The sequence below is a fragment of the Macrobrachium rosenbergii genome, chromosome 18 (genome assembly GCF_040412425.1).
Source record: "Macrobrachium rosenbergii isolate ZJJX-2024 chromosome 18, ASM4041242v1, whole genome shotgun sequence".
NCBI classification, from domain to species: Eukaryota; Metazoa; Arthropoda; class Malacostraca; order Decapoda; family Palaemonidae; genus Macrobrachium; species Macrobrachium rosenbergii.
The window spans coordinates 28,176,734-28,203,177 of record NC_089758.1 but is presented as its reverse complement, the minus strand read 5'-3'; the positions used below and the strand labels follow the sequence as shown (position 1 = coordinate 28,203,177).

The 26,444-nt window shown below is 32.4% G+C and overlaps 1 protein-coding gene across 5 annotated transcripts in view; it reads right to left on the bottom strand.

Annotated features, from left to right (window-relative positions):
- Positions 1 to 10,644: 10,644 nt before the first annotated feature.
- Positions 10,645 to 26,444, bottom strand: part of LOC136848235 (uncharacterized) — a 264,110-nt gene continuing 248,310 nt past the window's right edge. For all 5 annotated transcript variants that reach the window (XM_067120594.1, XM_067120590.1, XM_067120593.1 and 2 more), the window contains 7 exons: positions 21,695 to 21,874; positions 18,857 to 18,974; positions 17,477 to 17,541; positions 15,936 to 16,016; positions 14,851 to 15,006; positions 13,436 to 13,672; positions 10,645 to 12,793 (listed from right to left, as the gene is read on the bottom strand). In XM_067120594.1, coding sequence (XP_066976695.1) covers positions 12,675 to 12,793; positions 13,436 to 13,672; positions 14,851 to 15,006; positions 15,936 to 16,016; positions 17,477 to 17,541; positions 18,857 to 18,974; positions 21,695 to 21,874 — 956 coding nt within the window. In that variant the 3' untranslated portion in view covers positions 10,645 to 12,674. The remainder of the gene's footprint in view (positions 12,794 to 13,435; positions 13,673 to 14,850; positions 15,007 to 15,935; positions 16,017 to 17,476; positions 17,542 to 18,856; positions 18,975 to 21,694; positions 21,875 to 26,444) is intronic.

Here is a 26,444-nt window from a genome sequence, read left to right as displayed (position 1 = left end):
TATATTATATATAAAGATATATACACCTGTGTGTGTGTATGTATTTCTCTCTCTCTCTCTCTCTCTCTCTCTCTCTATATATATATATATATATATATATATATATATATATATATATATATATATATATATATATATAAAATCCACGTCAGAAGGTGATTGAAAACCGGTACTTTGAACAAATACTTTCATAGTTTATTCTACATTTTCAAGTTCACATGTAGAATAAACCAAAAGAAAGTACTTGCCTAAAGTCCCGGTTTTCACTCACCATCTGACGTCGATTTTACAGTAATCTCAAGCACGCTTCCCTTCGTGCTGCGTTGGATATATATATATATATATATATATATATATATATATATATATATATATATATATATATATATATATATATATATATATATATATATATATATATCAACAAATGTATATATAACAAATATACATACATATATATATATATATATATATATATATATATATATATATGTATATATGTACATACATATACTGTGCATATAGGCCTATGTGAAATACTTTCGTTCAGATAGACAAAACATAACAATAATGATAAGAAGTAGCATTTCTTTAGGTGGAGATTTTTTCATTTAAACATGACGATGTAAAACGCTTGTGTCAAATCGGCTTTTCTACTTACCTTTGATATTAAAGTTGTCAAGTGCTTTGCAGCAAACTGCACCTGATATTTATTCTGTTTTTTTGTTTGGTTGTTTGTTGTAATGTTTATTACATGTGTTTCTTATGAAACGAGAAAGCTTGTTAAGAATTTCTAATGATTTTTTCAAGAAAACATGACTTGATTCATCTTAGAGAGAATAAAGAGTATAAATGGTTTTGAAATGACTTGAAGTAAATAAAATTAATGCTGAATCTTTGATACTTCAGTATATTTGTCCTTATTTGCATAAATATTTACGTTCAGTTTGTACGTACACTTAAGTCTATGTACGTGTGTTATGGTACTTAATCCATAACCAAGGATTCTAAATAAGAGAAGGGTTAAAACGATTGTTGTAAAAAAACATTACTGGAGTGGTTGACTCTCGATGCCCTAATCTCCTGCAGTGACTAGAAAATATCTATCAGTAATACATATCAGGATATTCATTTTCCGTTTTGAAGCTTCATATTTTTTCATATCAGTTTAAAAGTAATAGATCATTAAGTTTGATTGTTGACCTGGAAGGATATACCTGATTACTTTAGAAAATGAAATTTATTGGCAGGAATGTAAAAAAAAAAATATTAACCAAAACATTTTCGAACCAGAAAAAATATTAAGGAACTCAGCCTCACACAATACGTCTCTTGGCATGGCGGAGGCAGCCATTGCTCAAAACAAGAAGAAAACATAAAGACAGTGGAACAGACCTCACGTAGGAAATTGTAGTTCAGTTTACGAGGGAAACGTGTCTTTAACTCTCGCTTGGTTTATTGCAAAATTTGTCCTAAGGCAAATATACTCAGGTCAGTGGAGATATAAATTATAGTCTGAAAATGATTGCGTTTTGTTGATGCTCATAAAATTGCGCTGGAATATTTTCTGCTGAGGAATAAATTCGTTCCGATGATATTGCGGAGAATAGTGAGGGCAACTTCTGCCATTTTCTTTTGTTTAAAAACACACACACACACACACACACACACACACACACACACACACACACACACATATATATATATATATATATATATATATATATATATATATATATATATATATATATATATATATATATATATATATATATAATTAGTCATGCATACATACATACATGCATACATACAGTACATAGATAGATAGATAGATAGATAGATAGATAGATAGATAGACAGACAGACAGAAGAGAGATAGACAGATCGATAGACATAAGTAAATATGCATCAAGATAGAGCCAATCCCTTAGATAATAATTGTATTCAATTCTCCCTCCCAAACTTAGTATTTTCCAGTGACAACCTGATTTTCCAGTTTGATCTGACGGCAAACAGATAATTAATCACACTTTCAGCCCAGGTTGTTGTGAATCCTATAAACCTTTTTCTTATGAATATCCGGAACTATAAATAACTCGACTTACACTTAAGTAATTTCATCTTTCCTCTGACATTTTTTCTTACCTCATTTTATAAAGTTTTTGAGACTTCCTCTTTCAAGCTTTCACAAGGAACTCTCGGTGGACTTTTGGCGATGTTCTGTGATATAACACTTATTCTTTGTGTAGTCATGCTCTATTCTTACCTTAAATTAAACTAGTCTTAAAAAGCTCTTTAAATCTTGGTTGGACTGGCAATGTAATTATTCCTACCACGAACATAATCCCTTACTAACTCCTTACCACTACCCTTGAGGCGATGAAAATTATCATAGCATATTCAGTTATAATTACTATTCGTAAACTTTAGATTAACATCACCTCCTTAGTATGGATTAGCCATGAAAAATGAATGTCAGTCAAGTGAAGATAACGCTATGTCAGAATTTTACCTTTATATTGTAAACTAATCAAGTATCTAAGTTGGTCTTAGTTTTGTTGCAAACTAGACGTGGGTTCTATTCACCGCAAGGTATCGACTTCTGTCAAAACAGCACGTAAAGTAATAATAAAGATAATAAGATAATTAGGCAAATAATAACGTGAAGGTTTTTTCAAATTATAGTTCAGTCTGGCATACTTTCCTTGAGAAGGCATACCTCTAAATGGAAAAGTAAAACACAAATGATAGAGAACACTAAAGAAGAGTAATACATTAATGGAAAAATTCCATGAAAATTCCACTGAATCAGTGCAATAAAGAAACAATCCCGCGAGGCTTGCCACTAATAACAGGGATTTTTTTTTCCACCTATGGAAATTAGCATGTCACTGGGACATGACATACCAGACACCCCGGAAAATTACTTTTGCATTATCGTGAGTGTCCATAGTAATCTTTGCATTTCCTCGTCTTTGGTTTAGATTAAAGCTTGTGAGAAAAAAAATAAAGGAATATTATTGTGATGGGTGTTTATTAACTGGTCAGAAACTTTTTTTTTTTTGCTTTATATAACGTTGTATAATTATTTTCATTGTTCTCTCTCTCTCTCTCTCTCTCTCTCTCTCTCTCTCTCTCTCTCTCTCTCTCTCTCTTCTTCTTCTTCTTCTTCTTCTTCTTCTTTCTTCTTCTGAGAAGAAGTTAGACATTTGAATTTATCATCATCAGAAAGTAGAATGCTTAATGAATTGCTCTCTAGAGAATAGAATGCTTAATCAATTGCTCTCTCTCTCTCTCTCTCTCTCTCTCTCTCTCTCTCTCTCTCTCTCTCTCTCCTTCTTCTTCTGAGAAGAAGGTAGACATTAGAATTTATCATCATCAGAAAATAGAATGCTTAATGAATCGCACTCTAGAAAACAGAAGGCTTAATCAATTCCTCTCTCTCTCTCTCTCTCTCTCTCTCTCTCTCTCTCTCTCTCTCTCTTCTTCTTCTTCTTCTTCTTCTTCTTCTTCTTCTTCTTCTTCTTCTTCTTCTTCTGAGAAGAAGATAGACATTAGAATTTATCATCATCAGAAAATAGAATGCTTAATGAATCTCCCTCTAGAAAACAGAAGGCTTAATCAATTCTCTCTCTCTCTCTCTCTCTCTCTCTCTCTCTCTCTCTCTCTCTCTCTCTCTCTCTCTCTCTCTCTCTCTCAGGTGCGAACTAGATACTTTAGAAAAATAGTAAAAAGGTTTCCCTTGCTTTTTGGGTCTGCCTTCCATCAAAAGTGTCCACAGTGGAGGTGTGTGTTTAAGAGCCCAGACGAAATTGTACCGAGCCTATCGACTTATAAAAAAGGAAGCCTGAAAATATTGCCTTACCTCCTCACAGGAAATAGTGAAGGCGAGAAGCTACTAAGTCTTTGCGTGTTTTTTTTTTTTTTTTGGTACATGTTTACTATTCCGGATATTTTCGTTAGCCTGTGATCATCTGTTTGTCTTGATTTTGTTTCTTCTTGTGTAAATTATGTTTGGTCATTTCTCCCTTTGCTGAACTGATAATATCTAGTTTATTCTTATCAAAAAAGCAGATCATTATATATATATATATATATATATATATATATATATATATATATATATATATATATATATATATATATATATATATATATATGCAGATTTCGTTGAATTCTAAGTCTTTTTGAAATATGCTTACAAAAAATCTTTGCCCATAACATATATATATATATATATATATATATATATATATATATATATATATATATATATAAATATACATACATACATACATACATACATACATACATACATACAAACTCAACCACTACTACTCTGGTGGCTCTCGGTCCTTTTGCTGTCTCGTTGCGGCTTGCACCAAACCTCTCCACGTCCCCCTGTTGAGTGCTGCTTCTCTCCAGTTATTCTCAGGATCCCCCTCCACTCCCAGTACTCTGAGATCTCTGAACACATTATCTCTCCATCTCATCCCCGGTCTCCCCACTCCTTCCACTGATCCTTCCATAACCACTTTAGGTATCCTGCACTCTCCCATTCTCTCCACATGCCCAGCCCAGCGCATCCTCTGTGATCTTACATAGCCAGTTATTAGCGGTTATCTGGTTAAATCACGCTTTTCATTTATTATCGGTTGTCTTGTCAATTCTCTCTTTTCAGTTATTAGCGGTTCTCTGGTTAAATCTGTCATTCCAGTTATTAGTGGCTGTGTGGTTAATTCTCTCTTTTCAGTTATTAGCGGTTCTCTGGTTAAATCTGTCATTCCAGTTATTAGTGGCTGTGTGGTTAATTCTCTCTTTTCAGTTATTAGCGGTTCTCTGGTTAAATCTGTCATTCCAGTTATTAGTGGCTGTGTGGTTAATTCTCTCTTTTCAGTTATTAGCGGTTGTCTGGTTAAATCTCTCTTTTCAGTTATTAGCGGTTGTCTGGTTAATTCTCTCTTTTCAGTTATTAGCGGCTGTCTGGTTAAATGTATCATTTCAGTTATTAGCGGTTGTCTGGTTAAATCTATCATTTCAGTTATTAGCGGTTGTCTGGTTAAATCCCTTATTACAGTTGTTAGCGGGTGTCTGGTTGACTCGCTCATTTCAGTTATTAGCGGTTGTCTGGTTAAACCTCCCATTTCAGTTATTAGCGGTTGTCTGGTTAAATCTTTCATTTCTTTGTTGTGCCTTCTTCTCCAAACACTTTGATTTATATCGTGAATGGGAGCTGTTATTCCACGGAAAAAGTTATTTCCAAAAACCAGTAGTCTCTGTTCTTGACGTTTAGTCAGTGACCAGGTCTCACAACCAGATACTGGAGTAGTACCGCTGGCCTGATAATGGTGTTGTAAATTCTTAATTTGGTAGATCTTGTGATGTTTCTGCTCTTTAAATATCTATTTATCTATCTAATATATATACATATATATAATTAAATATATATATCCAGTATATATATATATATATATATATATATATATATATATATATATGTTATATATGTATATGTGTGTGTATATATTGCGTGTGTATACATATATGTATGTGTATATATTTATGCATATACTGTATATAGTATATATAATATATACATATATAAATATATATATATATATATATATATATATATATATATATATGTATACATGTATATATATACATACATACATGCATACATACAGTCTTTCAAGGACTGAAGAACACTATATATAAATATACATATATATATATATACTATATATATATATATATATATATATATATATATATATATATATATATATATATATATGTATATAAATACTTCATATGTAGGGCCAGAAAATACAAGCTGGCAAATAAATATAGCTGTTAATAATACAGTACTACCATAAATGACTCGCCGTACTCATGAATGGAAATACAGTTCATTTACTGTGGCGGTTAAGTGAAAGAGATTTAGATAAAGTCCTTAAAAAATTGCCCCGCGCTTCATGATGCTCAGTGGCAGCTGAAAATTAATAAGAATTATTTATTATGGCCACTAGCTGGGATTAAGGATTTGTTAGGCTTTGTCTCCAACGAGTGGCGATGGTAAATGTGGTTCATTTTTTGCCTGGATCTCTATATCTATATATATATATATATATATATATATATATATATATATATATATATATATATATATATATATATTACTAACAGGACCTCATTCAAACTGGATACGCTTGTCACTACAAAGCCTTAGATCCAAATGCAAGAATATGAAGTACGGATGCTTGACAATGAGGACTTTTCGTCCTAGAGAGCTTGTAACTTTTTTGAGTAAATATCTCCAATAGATATCATCCAGCTTGAATGAGGTCCTGTTAGTAATTGTACTAATGCACAGAATTTTGTATGTGATAAAATTAATATACATATATATATATATATATATATATATATATATATATATATATATATATATGTGTGTGTGTGTGTGTGTGTGTGTGTGTGTGTGTGTGTGTGTGTGTGTGTGTATAGAATCTACTTGTCAATTTTACCAGATACTTATGTAATTGTAATAACCACAATGCCTTCTTAACTTCTCACATTCTTCACACTCTTTTGATCGCTTGTCACTGCAAAGCCTTAGATCCAAATGCAAGAATATGAAGTAATTCTGACAGGTCGGAAACGTGACCTCATTCTGATACCTTGTGGAGAATTCGAGAAGTTAAGAGGGCTTTGTAGTTATTACAATGACATTATTATATATGTGTGTGTGTGCGTTCGTGTGTGTTTATGGTTATGGTATATAATATACGTTTTCAAAAAAACTCAAGGCTTATTTTACATGTAATTGTTCTTTCAGTATTTTTTAATTGTTAGGTTTGCTTTAAATTGTATAAGAAAGTAATATAATTAATCTGAAATTTTGACGTTTTCTTATTTTTTTATTCGGCGTTGTTCCTCTACATGATTATCAGTGGCTAATTTAGATGTGGTTGACTAACCCCAAATACCCCTAACATTTTGCCTACCTTTGGATTAAGCTACCTAAATTAAAACCCTCCCCCCCCCCAAAAAAAAAGACAATAATTCTTGTGCATTCGAAAGCAGCTAATGTTTTAATATATCTACTAACGGAAAAAAATAAGTTAATGGACAAACTACAAGAGAAATATTGGTTGTCATGAGAAAAGGAACCAGGAATAAACTTTCAAAACTCAGAATCAGAAGATCTTCCAAATCCCAGTAACCAGAAAGAGACTTCCAATACAACGTTACTATGGAGATATTTCCAAAGCTTAGAATCAGGAAGAGACTTCTAAATTCCACAGCCAGAATGGGAAATCTCAGACACAGAAGAACTTCCAAACCCACCAAGAGAAAAAAAAGAAATAATTGCGTAACTCAGTGAAGCGAAGAGTACAGTCGCAAGACTGCCTTAGAGGAAGGGATTCTCTTTCCTTAATCTCATTGGAGCACAGACTGAAATAATACCAAAAGAAAAGATCTCCCCTCCGGAGGAAAAAAATTTTAATTTATGGGTACTCAACAGGTAATTCGTCCTTGATATATTCGTATCTAGAACTTTATGCTATGTATATGTGGATAAGGCCTCAAAGAGCTTCTAAACTCGAGGGAAAAAATTCTGGGACCTCTAACTTACCACCTATTCTCCCGAAGCCGATATATCAATTTGATTGAAGTGATCTCTCCAGTATGTATATTGCTGCTTTTAAAATGCTCTCAAGATCAGAGTTATCTCACAAAGAAAATGTTATACCAATTACTTTGTCGCATCTTAAGGTTGCTGTAATGTGTCTGTAACAGAAAGTAAAAGTTTATGAATATCCGCAGACCCTTGAATGTTGAGGAAAATCCTGGGGACCTGAAAATCATATCTGTGGATGATGTATTTATTGTATATATTGTATACACATACATATGTATGTATATATATACATATATATGTATATGTGTGTATATATATACACATATATACAGTATATGTATGTATGTATATATATATATATATATATATATATATATATATATATATATATATATATATATAAATGGATGTATGTATGTGAGTGGACATTCCAGCATAACTGTGAAAGGCATGATTCAACCAAACTTGGCATACATTCTGGAAAAGAATAGCGTGGGCGTAAGACATAGCACCAAAGGGCACCAAAGGAGGTGGGGGTGGGAAGGGCTTCCCTGAAACGGGGCTGGTTCTGCCCATAGACTTAGTAACTAAATAAACTGTATGGGGTTTATCATACCTCATTGCGGTATACATATGACTTACTATTTGGAAAAGAATTCTGTGGGGGCAAGGCATCATTGGCACCAAAGGGGGTGGTGGTGGGAAGGGGTGATATATCAAAATAAGTGAAAACGACAGATATTAGTGTCTAATCCATAGTTTTCAAAGTCAATGAGATGAGTAGTGACACTCCCTGTGCCCTTTAAATCCAAGTTCAGCCCTGATAGGAAGGCGGGGGGAGAAGGGGTGAGAAATAAAATGTAAAAAATGACAGATATTAGTGTCTAATCCATAGCTTTCGAGGTTGCTGAGATGAGTAGTAACACTCCTGATACCCTTTAAGTCCAAGTTCAGCCCCGATAGGAAAGGGGCGGGTGAGAAGGGGTGAAATATAAAATGTCAAAAATGCTGGGCAATTGGGGTTGGTCAGCTAGTGTGTGCATGTGTGTGTGTGTATATATATATATATATATATATATATATATATATATATATATATATATATATATATAGATATATATATATATATATATATATATATATATATATATATATTTATATATATATATATATATATATATATATATATATATATATATATATATATATGTATGTATATATAATTTCACAACATAATAGGCAAAACTTTCTTATTCATTGCACCACTCACCATAGCAAAGGAAAATAAATGGTCCATGCGAAATAAATAATTCACTTTATTTATGATTACTGGACACGGATGCTGTACCTACAAAGTACTCATAATAGATTAACTTCCACAATGATTTATTTTTCACTTTGTCAAACCTCCAATTGGCAACAGACGATGACGTCCGCTGTCATTATACAGGTGTGAGAAATCAGGAAAGCTTAGCAAATGGTCGAACGTCCAAAAATGAAAACAAGAGATAGGCAAAGTATGGAGTCAATAAAAAAAAAAGAATTATTATATCTTCTATATCACGGTTCTTAGTCTATATTTATTTATTTCATTATTTATTTATTTATTTATTTATTTTTTTACCTTTAAGGCTGTTATAATATTGCCGATGTAAGGTAATTGACATCATCTGGTTCGCCCTACTTGAACGAATTTTCCTGAACGACTTTGCATTGTATACCAATTACTTTGTCGCATCTTAAGGTTGCTGTAATGTTGTTTCTTTGTGTAATAAGAGTATTTCAAGGTTGTTGTAATGTTGTCTATTTATACAATATGAGTATTTCAAGGTTGCTTTAATGTTGTATCGTTCTTTATTAGGAGTTTAGTGGTAATTTGGTCGAAATAAAAGTAATTTCTTCAAATATAACCATAGGATATATGACAGTTTTTTCATCTCTCGTGGCTCGATTACATCTTTGGTCATTTAAATACATACAAGTCTCATAGATCTGTCAAATTTGTTTTATAGACTTGTTAATGTTTAATAGAGAATACTATAATTAAATCATTACTATGTATATAAATATATTTCATCACGTCACTGTGTGGCATTCCTAATACAATCAATAAAAAATGTTACTATGAAATATGTGTTTTACCATCAAGTGTCATTAGTATTGCAATGTACAATGTCATTAACAGTTTTAGAACTATGTTTAAAAAAAATATTTGCGTCGGTCCTTTATATTCAATGTGTGGATTTCCTCGTAAGGTTTTAATACGTCATTCACAAATAATCTACTGTTGAATGTTTCGCTTCAAGTGTAAACGTCACATCTTTTTTCTATTACGGTGCGTTTCAGTCCAAGTCGAGTCTTGTTCAGTGCTAATCAGTTTTGTGGTCCATAGTCTCACAAGTTACCGCCTATACTGCAAATATGAGTCAGTCATATAAGGAAGGTGTTTTTTTTTTTTATTTCGTATTTACAGTTCATCCGCAAAGGGTTTTCAGTACTGTAGTCGACAAGATGCTGTAACAAATTTACTGAAATGTCCCTTTCATATATGGGGTATGTACTTCACTGTCCGTCTCCCTTTGGCATTAAATTTCTAATTAAGACATGGGTAGATATTTTGTAAATTACTGCCTTATTTCTTATTTCAATGTCTTAGCGTCAGTTTGGTCATTTATTATTCTTTGTGTCTTTATACTCTTTACGGAAAACATAACCTGATTTAGTGTATTCCCTGTTAGATTAGAAATATAAATTAACCATCAGCTTGTTCAGGCATGCATTGTTTTATCAATGCATTTTGTTGACAATTCAGCTACTGAGTTTTGAAAGCAAGTCTTTAACGGGCTACTTTTATATATATATATATATATATATATATATATATATATATATATATATATATATATATATATATATATATATATATATATATATACAGTATATATGTAGTATATATATATATATATATATATATATATATATATATATATATATATATATATATATATATATAATTGTAGTTGTAGTTCATACGCTTTGGAACGAATGTGAAAATGTATAATGTAGATCATCCAATAGAAATTAACGCAACCTCACTTGACCTCGGAGCTCTATATAACAATTTATCACAAAGATTTAAAATACCATTCATATAATTAATGTGTTTATCATATTGGCAAGGGGCATTTTTGCCCTCCGACAATGCCCCTTTCTGCTAGATTCAACTAGTGCCTTTCTCTCTCTCTCTCTCTCTCTCTCTCTCTCTTAAATTTATAAACATGAAAGCCCTTCAATTTCACCTCACCATTCCTAAGCATCTTTTGTTCGTAAGAGTTGGGTTTTATCGAACGAAAAACAAAAACAGAATGAATGATCACCCTTTGAGTATATTTATTAGCGTTCGTGTTTTGCCTTGAAACGCCGCCCCCCTCTTCGAAAATATCTGATTCAATAAATACACGAGTTTTTAATGCAAACAAAAGGATATGACGCCAATAAATATCATCATTGATAATAAACAACAGATTCTAGATTTCATTCTCTTGACGTTTCTCATAATTGGATTGTCGGATGGTGAGTTAAAACCTGCAACTGTATATAACCGTCAATTTCTGCCATTTAAATTCATATTTATTAATATATATATATATATTTTTATATTTCTGTCCATGAAAATCATCTTGCGTTCCCATGACGACTTCAAAGCTTTTTTTCCAAAAAACGGTAAATTTTGTGCGAAAATTTTATACATTCACGATAACTCAACAAACCCATTAGTTCGCATGCTGTTTTTATTTTTAATAATTGTGCCCTAATTCTATTATATTATCAAGTGTCGAAATCAAAATTTGATTACCTGCGTAAATATAACAAATGTGGTGAATATGCTCTATACCTTAACATTATAACTGTGTATGATACAATATATACAATTAGCAACTGTTACACAACACAAGCGTTTTTTTTTATTTTAATTTACAGTCATCAAGTCAGATTTTGCTGATACATAATTATAAGAGTATCATGAATTGAAAGTTTTATTCTCATTCGTCCCCCACAAAAATCACCTCTTCATCTGTTCCCTTTTGTCTTCCCACAGAATATTCTATATATAAAGATCCTGCTTTTCATTTTTATTACATACAGGCTTAAGAGATACAGAATAACATTACAAAAATATTGATGATGACACTACCATAACCATCGACTTATCTTAACAAGTATTCGGTATAAAATTATCTCCGTCTTGCCGAGTGCCTTTATATCTTTTTTTTATTTTTGTTTTGTTTTGACGAGGAACATAATCGTACAAATATCATATCCATTCTACCAACCATTCTCTGCGACAATGATGATGATGATAATAATAATAATAAGAATAAGAATAATAATAGTAATTTCTGGAGTCTAACAAATATTCAATCTTAAACAAATGACTTCGCTTATGGCTTTCTCTAAGAGATATTATATACTTTTATAATATCTATTCAACACTTTCTTTTTAGATTTATATAAATGTGCTATATAGCTTTATCAAAATATATTCTAATTGTATCAAGGTCATAAAAACATTTAAAAGAATATATATCACAATGCAATATGTATGATTAATATCAACATACACATGCAAACATTCGCACTTGTTCATCAATACACACACAAATGTCTATATATTATGTACACATACATATATACCTTTATGTATATGTATATATATATGTGTATATATATATATATATATATATATATATATATATACACAGGATGTATATATACTGTATATATGTATATATATACATATATATACATCTATATATATATTATACATATACATACATACATATATATATACGTATACACATATTCTTAAGGGTATACATATAAACAGATCCATATCAAATGCAAATGTTTATAGTTGTGGACTTCACGAAACGGCTAATTTGGATGAAACTTAAAGCTTAATGTAGGAGTGGGCGCTGGAGTCCAGACTTCCAGCGCCTCAGAGGGTCTTCCAGGGTCGCATTCTTCATCTGCAGATCTCCCATTCATACGCGTTAACACTAGAGACTAAAAATAGTAATGTCATCAAAACTGGAGGGGTAAGTCGTTCCTTTCCATTGCTGATGCCTGCTACAGAGCACTCGCCTGCGGGAGAAAGTAGAGTCTCAGGGAAAGTACTCTTGATTTCGGGGGAGAATATCGAGGCTTAGGGAGAGTACTTTGGTAATATACTCTTGATTTTGGCGAGTATATGGAGCCTTAGGGAAAGTACTCAGGGGATCTACTCTGGAGTTTGGGGGAGAATATTGGGTCTTAAGGAGAGTACTTAGGGAAAATATTGAATCTTAGGGAAAGTCGTCATGAAATATAATCTTGATTTTGAGGGGAGAATATCGAGTCTTAGGGAAATTATTCAGGGAATATACTCTTGATTTTGGGGGAGAACATTGACCCTTAGTGAATGGTTTTTAAAGTTTGCAGGTTGATATCAAGTACATAATTGTAAATTAATAATGTAAATTTATGTTTTGTGATCATATACAAATCTAAATTGACTGAAGATGATGATGTGTAGAATTTTAGAAATGTTCCATCATTATGATATGAGTTTGAACTTTCAAAATAATACTAAAAAGTTGGAAGAAATTTAATTTACTACCTAAAGGCTATGAAACATTATAAAACTCTCATCAACACTCCAGAACAGAATGGCAGAATGGACTGTTTCATTTTCCAATCCGTTTTAGTTATACATTCAACAACGATGATAAAATTTCGGCCACCCACCTTGGGCCGTGAGATTGAGGCTAAGAGTGGTTGTCGGCGGCACGTGATGACGCTGACATGAGTGCGCATGCGCTGTCACTTGTAACATCTGTGTGTTGTTACTCGGGTGATTCATCTGTTTGTCCTTGTTTGTGATAGACGTGGCGATAAGGCAAAGGCGATGCGAGGGCCGGTCGTCCGGGGAAGCCACGACGAATATGGAACCGGCCTCAGCCCAGTGGCCGTGACACACGAATGCTGTTGGGTAGAAGAAGAAGAAGTATGGCTCATTCAGCCAATCAGATTTCATGGCGTAAATACACACTACTTTTCTGTCCGCATGTCGTGTCAGAGACCTTCATGGACTTGAAATTGTTACTGGCAACTGACAAGTAACTGGATACTCTTCTGATTCGTCAAAATAGAAGAAATGGAAAGACAACAAAACTGATAACTTCTGAAGCATTCCTTCATTCTCTTAGGTTTCAGGCCATAAATATACATTATACTCTTGTCCGCATGCTGTAAGAGACTTCATCTGTTTGGAATTGTTTCTGGCAAATGACGAGTAATTGGTTAGCATCTCATTCATTAAAATAGAAGAAGTGGAAGGAAATCAAGACTGACGATCTCCGAAGCGTCCATTCAGCCACTCAGTTTCCAGACCTCAATTATGCACTACTTTTCTGTCCGCATAAGCATCTCTCATAGATTTGTGGTTGATGCCTGGCTACTTGGATTTAACTGGATACTCATCCCATTCGTCAAGGAAGAACAAATGGAAAGATAAGGCTGACGACCTCGGAAGCATTCATTCACCCAATCAGATTTCAGGCCATAAATATACGCTACTTTTCAGTCCACATACCAGACCCTCATAAACTTGGAAAGACAGCAAGATTAATTGAATGGTCCTCTGATTCATCAATATAGAATAGATGGAAAGACAGCAAGACTGACGACTTCTGAAGAATTCTTTCAGCCTCTCATGTATCAGGCTAAAATTATACAATACTTTTCTTTCAGCATAACAGGCCACCTCATTCATCAAAAGAAAAATGGACTGACGACTTCTGAAGCATTCATTCGGCCAGTCAGATTTCAGCCCATAAATACACACTACTTTTCTATCTGCATGGTGTAGCAGACTCTTCAATTTGCATTTGGTGACTGACAGCTCCCAAATAATTGGATAGTTATTTCATTCAACAAGATAGAACAAATTGAATGAAAAGAGCACTGACTACCTCTAAAGCATCCATTCAACCAGTCACATTTCAGACCATAAATATATATGCTACACTAAAGTCCGCATAACAGGCCCTATTAGCTTTCGCTTGATGTCTGATAGCTCTAAAATAAGTGGGTATTATTCTCAGCCATCAAAATAGAATAAACAGAAAGAAAACAACGCTGGAGACCTGTAGAATACCCACCATGCTTGGTAGTTTCTGCCGGACAGGCGTGGACAAAGTGCAGGTTGTACAGGGAGACGCAGCCTGCTCTCAGGTGAGTCACGTCCCTCCTGCAATCTCCTTCGCCTGCAACCCACACGCCCACGAAGGGGCACTGTCGCCTGCTGGGAGCTCCACCTGTAATAAAGGGATTTTAATTAGGTTTTCGGAACCCAGAGTATTCCTGCGAAAGTGGAGGTGTGATATATCGCTTTCAGGGCTTCAATTATGTTTTAGTTTCTGAAAGTAATGGTAGTGTTTAGTGAATTTATATATATATATATATATATATATATATATATATATATATATATATATATATATATATATATATATATATATATATATATATATATATATATATATATTTAGCAAATTCAACATAAGTGGAATATATTTTCGTGTTAGATTGTATATATCAGTTATATCTTAAATTGATGTGCCACTTGCATAAATAATCACGTAATTCATTTTTCTAATTTCCAAAAAGAGATAATAATTTACAATCTGAATTGTAAATTGTTTGAGGAGACTTAGGATAAAAAATAAAAAAGTATTTCTCTTCAACGTAAGCTTCAGTATTCTCTGTTTTTTTTTTTTTTTTTTTTTTTTAACATCAAGTTATTTCCCCAGACAGGGTTGGGGCAGGCGGTTGGCTCCCGAGGAAAGAGAGGACAATAGTCACTGGCATATTCACACATGACCATATATATATATATATATATATATATATATATATATATATATATATATATATATACATATATTATGCGTGTTTGTATATATATATTATATATATATATATGTATATATATATATATATATATACACACGTACATACATGCATGCATACAGCACACACACCTTTTATATATATATATATATATATATATATATATATATATATATATATATATATATATATATATATATATATAATACATACATACATACATACAAACAGACACAAAGAGAGAGAGAGAGAGAGAGAGAGAGAGAGAGAGAGAGAGAGAGAGAGAGAGAGCCAGCCAACGAAGTTTTACATATTGAAAAACCTGAATAATTACTGGTCAGAGTGATGTGGGGAGCCTTCGTGTCATTGAAATACAAAGGTCGACACGCATCTTGTGCCCGGATGGCTCGGTTACCTGGGGACAAGAGGAAAAAAAAAAGTCATTGAATTTTTAAAACCATCAAAAATTCAAATCTCAAGTTATTTTATGCTAATGTGATCTACTGGCTAATGAACCATCAGAAATTCAAATCTCAAGTTATTTTATGTTAATGTGATCTATTGGCTAATGGTGCTTATGTTATCATAAACTTTTAGGTAATAATATATATAAAATAAAGAAAATAACGTTGATTATTCCTAGATTTTTTTATACTTGTATGATGAAGAATGTATTGTCATAAAAATATGTGAAAGAAGTGCCCCTTCTTTGAAATTAATATGTTATGAAGTAGTCATTCATAATACTGATTTATGTATATATATATATATATATATATATATATATATATATATATATATGTGTGTGTGTGTGTGTGTATATATGTGTGTGTGTAAATTTCTGACACATTAGGATCGAACCCAGGTCTTTCAATCGAAGGGCAAGACCGCTGCCAACCAAGCCACGCAAGTCTTGTCTTTCAGTTGAAAGACCTGGGTTCGATCCTGATGTGAGTCAGAAATTTATTTCTGTTCCACACGTGATTGTGTGTTGATTATTTCTATATGTATGTATGTATGTACGTATATATATACACACACACACACACATATATATATATATATATATATATATATATATATATATATATATATATATATATATATACACACACACACACACACACACACACACACACACACTCACATTAGTGAATTGAACTGGTGGTTGAAGACTTATTAATTTCATAAAGTCACGAAAGGTGGTTCGTGTCTGCCATGATTATGTGAGTGTCACACTAATGATCTTTGCTCACGACATTTATCGCATTCATATATTATTCCTACTTATTCTTCGCGTCTCCGTGAATATATTTATAAAGCGTTAAGCGGAAGAATTCCGAGTTAATATTGAATGGGAACCATATTGCTTCACGCAGTAGAAAGAACAAAGTATTGAATGGTAATCATATTGCCTCATGCAATAGAATAAAAATTGTCTTCACTTATCTAATGCCGGAAACTTGTACAAATGTTTCATACTAAATTCATTAAGAAAACCTCTCCAAAATCAATCACAGTAAACTTAAAATACACTCATACGTTTATGTAGTACGCCCACATACAAACTAGACATACATGGTATACGTCATTATAAAATCTGTGTAATAAAAAGTATTGTTTTTGGTGCTGTCTCCAAATGAACTCCTGAAATACAGAAGCACATAGCTTCAGGGAGAGTCCTATTTCATAAGACATTTATCATTTCATAGTGGTATTCATAACTGATGAATATTAAGAATCCCTTACAATTACTGATAGTCGAATTTAACCTCTCATGTGTAAAAACATACCACATCTACAGCTTAAGTTCTGTTACGAACACAATCTTAATTCATAACATCTAAATTCATAATAAACATGACACTCCATTACCTTGCTGCATTTCGATAATGTGGCCGTCTCTCTTGTAGAAGACAGTGCAGACATAACCACTCGAACTGAAACAAATGATAGTTGATGAATGATTAAGTCATTGACGCTTTTTGTGTTTGAGTGCACGTGTTTTGTAAAGATCATATTGGTACCTAGTTTGATAATGTTGGATAGAACTTGCAAATATCTTTCTAGAATATAGATATACAATTATATTCGTAAACCTTCTTTGAAATTCCATTGCATGCACCCTCATAATAATAATAATAATAATAATAATAATAATAATAATAATAATAATAATAATAATAATAATAATAATAATAATAATAATAATGAAATAGATGATAAACATGCAATGAGAGGTCTTAAATTCTAAAAATGCAATGAACACTTTAATTACCCCTTTAAAGTGGAGTTTTTAACTCTCATCCTTAACTTTCAGTTGACTGCGAATGGAATTTTTTTGCACAGAATTTATTTAATCTCACAGAGTTTAGTACAAAAATATTGACAATAATTTCCTTAAAACAATCATTCAGTAATTTGTGTAATAGAGCCCTTTTAATATACTTCGGACAAATGCCCTTAAAAATGTGACATACTTAAAATATTTCGAATATTTATGATACACCAGTAATGTCTTGTAAACATCTGTGATTGCTATGAATTTGTTATGGATGGAAATAGTTAATATTTCGTAGTACAAAACGTCTTTAGTGGCCTTGTTGAAAGAAGAGTAGAATGTGTAGGAGGTGAGGCTCATTCAAAAATATGTTGGACTCATTCAAAAATATGCTGGAGTCACGTGATAAGGTCAAGCAGGATTTTGTAATTGCCTCATGATAGGAAAGTACAAAAGGGGAATAATAATAATAATAATAATAATAATAATAATAATAATAATAATAATAATAATAATAATAATAATAATAATAATAATAATAATAATAATATTGCAAATCAATTCACTGGAACTACGTTTTTAAGAAAGGTTTTCCGTTTCTTCTTAACAGGCTTTATTCACGAATTTAAGGATTTTTTTGTCTATAATGATAATCAAGTTTACGGACTTACACACACACACACACACACACACACACACACACACACACACACACACACACACACACACATATATATATAGGCAGATCAGGTTCATGCAATAAAGTCGAAACAGTAAAACCCTAATATTTTATAAGTCAAAAGTTAATAGGAATTTTTACTACAAATCCTCACCAGTAAATGTTGGTTTCTGAAAGTATTATATGCTTGATTTTTTCACTGCTGATGCACATGCAAAGAAAGATGTACACATACACAACCACACGCATACAGAATATACATGTGTATGAGCACGTACACAGTCGCATTACTTACCATCCAGTGGTGCTGTGGACGACTAGGACGACTCTTGACGGAGAAACCTCCTTAGTTTCAGAACAGACCAGTCGCTCCTCGGTTCCCAGGTAGGAAGTTCTGGTTACCTGTTCACCTTCTGTGTGGAGGAAAATATTACGTCATGAAATCGTGTGCCAACAAATGTTTATAACTACGATTATATATATATATATATATATATATGTGTGTGTGTGTGTGTGTGTGTGTGTGTATGTACAGTATATATAAGTATATGTACTGTATATATATAGATTATATATATATATATATATATATATATATATATATATATATATATATATATATATATATTTATATTTATATATATATTTGTGTATATATATGTATATACATTGTGTCTGTATATATATGTATATATGTGTGTGTGTGTTTAGCTATGTGTATTTTGCGTGCGTGTGTCTCTGTCTGTTGTTTTATAAATGAACAGATATACGCAATAAATGTTTTATTGTTGCACTGAACCTTTCGCAGTTTCGAAATTGATGAAAATGATCGCAATAGCTCCAAAGGGCGCATCCTCATGAAGAATAATAAGAGAAGGACAAAATCAAGTCTTCCATAAGCTGCGATGCATTCGGTTATTCCGTTATTTATTGAAGTTCGAATTTTTTTTTTCGTGCTGCCTCTTTGAATACACTTTAAACCTGCGCACCTTTAAAGGTAAAAAAGGAATGGAATGTTGACAAATGCAAATTTGTTTGAAATGCAACGAAATTGGAATATACTATATATACATGTATATGTGCATATATATGTGTATGTATATATATAGTATATATATATGTATATATATATATATAGTATGTATGACTGAATGTATATATATATATATATATATATATATATATATATATATATATATATATATACAGTATATATATATATGGGTGTACATATGTATACCTGTGTACTTGTGAGAATATCTTTTACGTACACGCCATCAAACATGAACGCAGCAGACACTTTTAAGTGAATATTTCAATGCCATTATGACACTGGCGATCGCCCATCGCAATCCATTTCATATATCAAAAAAAAAAGAATAAAATGAATTATTTCACTCGAACTCATTACTGAAAATATTGCAGCCGTTTCAAACAGAGAGAGAGAGATTTTTATTGCGTGAATAACAGAACAGAGCTCATGATATGAACGTTGAAAGTGGACAAGTAAATAAATAAACACATGGACTTTCGTGTCGTGAATGGAGGTATGAGTCGATGTGATTTCAGTTGGATGGTAGGAATGCTGTTACGGATGATGAGAAGGAATGCAGGGGAATGTGATGACTCACGCTAATGTTTGTTTGTTTTTGAAATACGTCACAGAAGCGAAACTTTCAAAGGATTTAAGGAAATCTAATTATACTCGTATCTAAACAGTAAGTGTCTAAGAGGAAGAGAATGATCAAAATTTGCCAAATACACAGTAGAAAGACTTAAGGCAAAGTGAACAAGTAAAACATGTACCGAAGTTTCTTCGGCGCAATCGAGTTTTCTGTACAGCCGCTACAGTGTATAATCTGTCTTTCGGTGGTCTCGGTATAATGCTGTATGAGTCACGGCCCATGAAACTTTAATCAAGGCCCGGTGCTGGCCTATCCTATATCGTGGCCAGAAGCACGATTATGGCTAACCTTAACCTTAAATAAAATAAAAACTACCGAGGCTAGAGGGCTGCAATTTGGTATGTTTGATGACTGGAGGGTGGTTGACCAACATACCAATGTGCAGCCCTCTAGCCTCAGTAGTTTTTAAGATCTGAGGGCGGACAGAAAAAGTGCGGATAGAGTAAAGTGCGAACGGACAGACAAAGCCGGCATAATAGCTTTCTTTTGCAGAAAACTAAAAATGACTGGAAAATAAAAGAATATGTGTGACAGCTAAGAACAGTATGAAATTAAGCTGATTATTATCTAAGAATAACCAAACAGGACAGTGAGCCATAAGACCTTTCAGTGACTAGCAGAATTTTTTTTTTATTTTGTTGACAAATATTACGCATTTTTGTTTATTATACATTCAGCAGGTCAGTTTTATTTATCTGGTAGTATCTCTTTAACCATAGATTTTGGTAGAGTTAATTGGATGAGATTACTCAGAATGATACTGATAATTATTGTAAATAATATATGATATGAGTTCTTATTACTGATTTCATAATATTGGACTTCTTTTACATAAATATACATGAAGTGGCATTTTGCTTGGAGAATGTGTAAGGTGGACTTTAACATTTTTATTTTTTTTTACTTTTTATTTTATTTTATTTTATTTTATTTTATTTTTTGTTGGGTGATATCGAGTTCCTGCTAGGAAGGACAAGAAAAGTTTAGAAAGTTGAAATGGTAAATAAGTTTTCGTGACGCTTTGGAAGACTAACAAGAAAAGTTCGCGTATGCAGGCGATAAAGTGCATACTTAAGGTGACAAAAAAATGAAGTGCATTTAGATGAATATTTTAGTGATTAGAGCAATGATGGTTAAGAAAAATAAGCCCGGGATCAAGTAATGAATTCTGTTGCAGTTGACGGGTGAATTGAACCTGTCAAGTTGTAAAGACATGGGACATTTAAAGCCTAAAAAATGGAGACGATTCATTTAAATTTGCAAAAAACGTAAGAGAGTAATATATGAAATAAGTTTATTACGTCACTGACATTAAAGCAGTTAATGAGACTTAAAAAATGTAAGAAAATGTAAGCGAATAATATAGAAAATAATTAATCATACCATTGATTTCAAAACAGTTGTAGGGGCGTACCTTTCTGGACTGAAAAAAGGAAAGCTTCACTCACCTTCATTATAGCTTTGCATCTGTTCCATCGTGGGCGACTGGACTCTCTGATTGTGGGCGTGGTGAAGCCTCAGGGTGGTGTTGTGCCGAGACACGGAGTAGGAGGCGCCCTTGTCTAGGGCGTGCCAACGGCGGTGACTTGTGACCCAGGAGGGAAATACGCACCCGCTGTAATTGCCAGCTGCGTAGGAAGAAGAAAATTAAGCAGGAGAGGAATTAATTACAGGTTTCGCTTTCAAAGGGAATAGGATTTTATATTTAAAATGGGCTGTTTTAAAGGATGGTAGTGTAGTATGTTATCTGACAGTTTGTAATTATTATTATTCCATAATTCTTGAATGGAAAGATAGAGTGAAGATTTTATTTAATGCCGTCGTCCTAGAAGATAATATACATACGTACATAAGTACATACACAAAATACAGACACTATATACACATACATACATACATATATATATATATATATATATATATATATATATATATATATATGTGTGTGTGTGTGTGTGTGTGTGTATGTGTGTGTGTATGTGTGTGCAGGCATGTGGAGACCAGTGGAAAACACAATGGACCAATATATATATATATATATATATATATATATATATATATATATATATATATATATATATATATATATATATATATATATATATATATTTATATATGTATATATATATATATATATATATATATATATATATATATATATATATATAGAACTGAATCATGAAAAAATATGGAACGTGATGAATACACAAATAAAGACAAAATCCACGAAGGAAGAGAAATAGTGGAGTACTGCAAGGCCTTTCGACTTCATGTCTTTTACTTAGCTAAGTAAAGGGCGAGAAGTCGAAAACCTTGCAGTACTCCACTGTTTCTCTTTCCTTCGTGGATTTTGTCTTTATACACACACACACATATATATATATATATATATATATATATATATATATATATATATATATATATATATATATATATAACATGTAATTACCGTTTGATCTTATGCGTTAAACCCCTCAGCAAAGATACGTTTGTTTGATCGGCGAGTCGTACGTAATTGCAACTGTACACAAAACCATCAGCGGCTTTAAACAGCAGAACGTGATGGCTCGAGTGAAGTGAAGATCTCACCAGAATTCTATTTTATTTCGACGCTTTCTGTCTGCTTCCTTAATCATTGTCGTGTTATGTGTAACTTTCGCTCGCCGTCGAAATGGCAAAGGTATGCAAATATATCTGCAGATGAGACTCTTCATGAGAATCGTAATTTTATGAAAGAGAATCATTATTATATTGCAAATATATTTGTAGATAAGATTTTTCATGAGAATCGTAATTTTATGAAAGAGAATCATTATGATATTGCAAATATATCTGTAGATAAGATTTCTCATGAGAATCGTAATTTTATGAAAGAGAATCATTATATTCTATTTCGTAAATTGCATTAAAAATGCAGTGATCATTCCTTTGAGGATGAGAATCATTATTCTGTAGTGTAACATAAATTCAAGCATCAATTGTAATTCCTCAAATAGAGATATTCCTTAGTATCGAGAATCGTAAATGCATTTCTAATCAAAGTATTAAGAAATGTTGCACAATATCGCGAATTATATTCATGTAAACCAATAACAGTCAAAACACCGAGCGTATTACTAAAATGTTATGAAGCAGAAGGAATTAGTGATGAAATTCATCAGAGAAAAAATGAAATAAATGCATTTTTCACTTAACAACTGCTTCTGAAAGCAGGCTGACAGACAGAAACTACAGTTCAGAGTAGAATTTTAATTAGCATATTCCCAGAGGCAAAAAAAGCATCCAGTATAGACGTTAATTAGAGTTGTGTTGCCTAAATCGAATCTTCACTCTTTCGAGTGAAGATAAGTACAAACGCAGTGATTGGAACATGACAGTGTCACAGTTCATCATCATCATCAGCATCAACTTCACTATCACAAAATGAATCATTTATGACTAGTTCGTCTTTTCCATGTTTTATAAAAGAAATTCTCTTTATATATTGCATTGTGCTTAGGGTGCAATTACTGGTAAACTATTTCATATCATTAGTGATCTGTACATCCTAAGGGAGACCATTCAGTTCCTCTTTGGGAATATTATTACACAAACTCAGCGACAAACTAACCTCTCTAGATGGAATTATCTATTAAGCTAAATTCCTTGTCTGTTGCTATACAATAATAATATTATCTATTATATTTAGTTGCAACATCTGCTGCTTAATTTATTTCTGTGTTAGCTGAATAATCCTAATGTACAGAAAACATTATTCATTGAATGCCATGATATTAAAACCAAATACAAATTTATCCCAGAATAATCGCTTGATATATATATATATATATATATATATATATATATATATATATATATATATATATATATATATATATGTGTGTGTGTGTGTGTGTATATATATATATATATATATATATATATATATGTATATATGTGTGTATGTTTGTGTGTGCGTGTGTGTGCATATATATATATATATATATATATATATATATATATATATATATATATATATATATAGCAAAACATATAATTGGCAAATATTAATAAGGGCGCATCCCTGTCCCAACATATAAAATTTTTACACCCATTTATTTTCATAACAGGACGGATCACACGGAACAATAGACACTGTATCGGAAAAAAAAGAATATTCTATCAATAAATGAACGAGCAGCAACGATTCCTATATATAAAAAAAAGATAAACTGAAATAGATTTACAGCTTTCATATCCAGGATTCATTTCCAAAAGCTCTCCATTAAAAAAAAAAAGATAAAATAAAAAAAATAAAAAGTCAATAGGGAGCCAGCCAGCTGTCCATACATAATTTCCACTTTGCCGAATAAACTGGAAAACTCGTCAGAAGTCTCAATTACCCGACTGCATTCGGAAAACTTCACAGAGTTGTTCGTTTTCGTGACAGGCCCGACTTGGAATTCTTTGCGGCACGTGCATAAAACGTCAGGCACTGATTACCACTCATTACCAGAAATAATGTGGCTAATGAGGAATTACATTTCGCGCGCATGAATTCACTGACAGTATATGTTCATATACCGTATATAATATATATATATATATATATATATATATATATATATATATATATATGTGTGTGTGTGTGTGTGTGTGTGTGTATTTGTATTTATATACGAACACACACACACACACACACACACACACATACATATATATATATATATATATATATATATATATATATATATATATATATATATATATATATATATATATATATATATATATATTTAGACATATGTGTATATATATGTGTGTGTGCATGTGTGTTTTAAAGGTGGTGGGCAGCGGCGTACGAGCTTCAACAGTGTCACGGATTCACGGCAAAGAGGGAAGATGTGTAGGTGTTTGGTTCTTGCAATTAGGTAGGCAGTTAGGAGACCTATTTTGTGAGGCGTTCCTTGGAGATGTTGGCAATCGTGGTTAGCCTGCTGATTTGTCCTTAATTATAGTCGTTATAGTTCTATTTATCGCTATATGTTTTTCGCAAAAAAGGCAATATCAACAATTTAGAAATGCACTGGCCAGGTGGCCCCAAAAAAAAAAAAAAAATTCATTATTTTGAAAAAGGTGGAAACATATCGATGTGTTAATCCATTATACGAGTGAAGTGTGAATATAAACGTTTCAGATAAAAAAAAAATAAAGTATGAAATCTATAAAATCAATCAGAAACAGAAGAGGAAAAGCCATGAAAGGGTCGGAATGGCAGAGAAAACGAAAAGTGCTGAGTTGGTCTCTCGTCCCTCCCGTAAGACGAATGGGACCCACAACTGAAGCCAGCTGGAGGAGGCCTTATACGAGATTCCGGTCTCCTGTAGGAGGAGAGCCGATACAAAGACTCGGTCCCCCTTAAGGCCAACGCCATTGGGAGCAAGGTCGTTTCGCCCCGCTGCGTCTGAGACGAGTCGATAGAAAAACAGAAGAAAACTCCCGAGGTGAAGCAGCCTTCGGCAGGAGATGGGTGTCCGTGGCTATATTCGGCTTCATGTTTAAAAGGCGTCATTCTTATACAAATGTGGTAAATCTAACAAAAGGAGTAATGTGCATTAGTGTTCCAGAGATCAAAGCAAGTTGTTGCAAAATACTGAGATATATATATATATATATATATATATATATATATATATATATATGTGTGTGTGTGTGTGTGTGTGTGTGTGTGTGTGTGTGCGCGCGTGTCCGTGTACACACCCATTTGTGCTTGCAAGCGGGTTTGTGGGAAATTGCTGCAAGATTATGAATTATCCTTTATTATTTTCTTCGCGATCATTAACTTACTTACCCACTTACTTTTAAAAACTTTATAAGCCGATATAAATCCAACTTTAACTTTAAAGTTAGGGAGCGCAGTCACTACCATCCTTTTCGCAAGTAAAAGAATTTCCCTAAATGATCCATACAGACTGAATTTCACTTTACTCTAATGAAATGTAGTACTGATGATCATCACAGCCTGCAGATACCCTCTTCCAAGATGAAGAATCCTCCCACGTTTAATATTGACGGGAACATATCAATCCCGGAGCCGATTTTCCTATAAGTTTCAAAATGGGCGGGGATATTTTCCCTTGACTGATCTTAATGGCCGGCATCAACGTATATTGACACACAAACAACCTAAATTGGCATGTCAGATTCCATTTTAAATCT